This window comes from Nannospalax galili, unplaced genomic scaffold (genome assembly GCF_000622305.1).
Source record: "Nannospalax galili isolate Female #2095 unplaced genomic scaffold, S.galili_v1.0 scaffold1421, whole genome shotgun sequence".
In the NCBI taxonomy this organism is placed as follows: Eukaryota; Metazoa; Chordata; class Mammalia; order Rodentia; family Spalacidae; genus Nannospalax; species Nannospalax galili.
Window position 1 is genome coordinate 1,399,808 of NW_008345746.1, and position 2,263 is coordinate 1,402,070.

General features: G+C 57.9%; 1 protein-coding gene across 1 annotated transcript in view; it reads right to left on the reverse strand.

Annotated features, from left to right (window-relative positions):
- Positions 1-470: 470 nt before the first annotated feature.
- The window catches only part of LOC103741220 (von Ebner gland protein 2), a gene marked incomplete in the record, with an annotated part of 4,574 nt that continues 2,781 nt past the window's right edge, over positions 471-2,263 (reverse strand). The window contains 3 exon segments of the mRNA XM_008841980.2: positions 471-608; positions 1,287-1,313; positions 1,572-1,673. Of these exon segments, the coding sequence (XP_008840202.1) occupies positions 1,288-1,313; positions 1,572-1,673 (128 nt within the window).

The window sequence follows — 2,263 nt, forward strand, 5'->3', positions numbered from 1 at the left end:
GCAGCGCACAGATGGTCACAACGCTGCCCCATCCTCCAAGGGGAGGTTCCCGGTGTTGGGCTGTCTCTATGGCTTGCCTGTGCCCTGAGGGGTGACCCTTCCCTTCTCACTCCCGCCGCAGCCCCCAGATGACCACCACCTGCACATGAGCTGTGCCTGGATCTCACCTCTGGCCTGATCCCCACCCTGTCATCCTCACACTCTTCCCATCATACCCTTCACCTGGAACCTGGGCTTAGAGAGGACACACTGCAGAAGCCTCTGGGGGCCCCCGGGGCCCAGCCACCAGCTCTCACCCCTGCGTCCACCCCTCATGCCTCTTGTCTGCAGCACCAGGAGAACCAGGAGGAAGCTGGGAGCAGTCATCCTTCCTGCCCACTTCCCAACTCCCCTTTTAGCCAATCCCACAGGACCTGTGACAGCGTCTGCACCAGGGCTCCCACAGACAGACAGAGTCACGGGGACCTGCTGATGCGTTTATGGAGAAGCAGTAGAGAAAGGTGAGGCACAGGGAAGGGGGGGGTGGGTCAGGAGAGCCAACGGGGGAGCGGCTTCCAAGAGTCACAGCTCAGATGGGGGGTACAAAGGTGTGCGGTGGTCCTGGAGTCCTGTGAAGCAGAGAAGGTCAGTGAGTCAGGAAGAGGGGCTGCAGCAGTGGGGGAAGGCTGGGACGTCAGGCGCTCTGCCCAGTGGACTAAGCGGAGGACAGAGGTTGTCCCCAGGCTTCCCGCAATGCTCCATGCCCATGGGAAGAGGGGACACGTGACTTCGGGGTGGCAGATGGCGAAGGAAGGGCAGGATGCGGTCTGGCTCTGCCCACATGTGGAAGGCCATGTTGGGCAGTTCTCTAAACCTCCATCTCCCAAGCATCACACAGCAAAGAGGAAGCCAGGAATTCTGCTGGACCCCGGGCATGGCTGCCACATTCTTTGAAGCAATCCATGGGGTAAATGGAGTCACCATGACAGCCAAGGGGTAAGAGCCGGGTGGGGGAGGAACTGCCATCTTCAGACAACTACACGGAGGATATGAGAGACGTGGATTCATTATCTCCACCCACTAACCAACTGTAGAGCACTGAGGAGGGCAGATGCTTGGTGTCCAGGGAAAGCTATCCATGAAGGAAATGTGATTGTAATGCCCATGGACAGAGAAAGTTCCAGTACCAAGCCCATACCTGACTGTACAGGCAGTCTCTGGCCCCCGAGTTAGACCACAGAGCTTTCTGAGACCATGTTGACCCCAAGGCCAGGATTTTCGTGTGTCCCCTCAAACTGACCACTTACCCTAATCCCATTCTGGAGAGCAGGTGTCTGTCAAGAAAGAAAAACATGGCTCAGGAGACTGGGAATTCAGTCAGGACCCCAGGACCTAATCAGCCAGCATCTCCCCAATCCCTAAGGTCAAAGCTGGGTGAGAGGCAGCCTGCTGTCCTGACCCCCAGGACCTAATCAGCCAGCATCTCCCCAATCCCTAAGGTCAAAGCTGGGTGAGAGGCAGCCTGCTGTCCTGACATGACTTGGTGAGTCCCCTGGGTGGGGTAGGGTAGAATCCGGCAGCTTCCTGCCTACCGATCTGCCTGGGGATGATGATGTTCTCCGTGTTGAGGCCTCCGGCTCTTACAGCGTTCTCAAAATCCTCCAGGGCTTCCTGGTTGATGTTGGGGTCCCTGCCTGTAGGTGAGGCCAGGGTGGGACACGGGAGTGAGGGGCAGAGCTAGGGAGCTGCTGGAATTTCCTTCCCAGCATAGAGGACTGAGCACAAACTGGGGTGAGCAGAGAGCTGGTGTCCCCTGTGTGCGGACCTGACCTAGAACCCTGAGGCTCAGAGGAGGCCTGGCTAGGACAGGAAGACCAGGGAACCACAAGTGTCCTCCAGGTGCCATAGCAGCTGACCTAGCAGACACAGGGCCTCTCTCTCTCTCTCTTCAGTACTCCTGAGCTTCCCCTGGGCAGGAGGCAAATTCTGAGCCCAGCCTCACCCTGGTGGGATCTGTCAGCCTGGACTCAGGGCTGCATGCTGTCTGCCTGCTCTGTGTTGACACATACGCAGCCTGTGGGGGAGCTCAGGAGGCTCAGAGTGGCTTCTAGCCTCTGTGCTCAGGCCTGGGCTTTCTGTGCTGACTCCTGTTTCCACACCATCCTCTTCCCAGCTGGAACCCCACAGGATTGGGGCTCATTTGACCCAGTGATCTTGACCCATCCCAAAATAATCAAGTTATTAGGAATCTGCGGCTCTGGGTGACTCACCCACAAGTTCACCA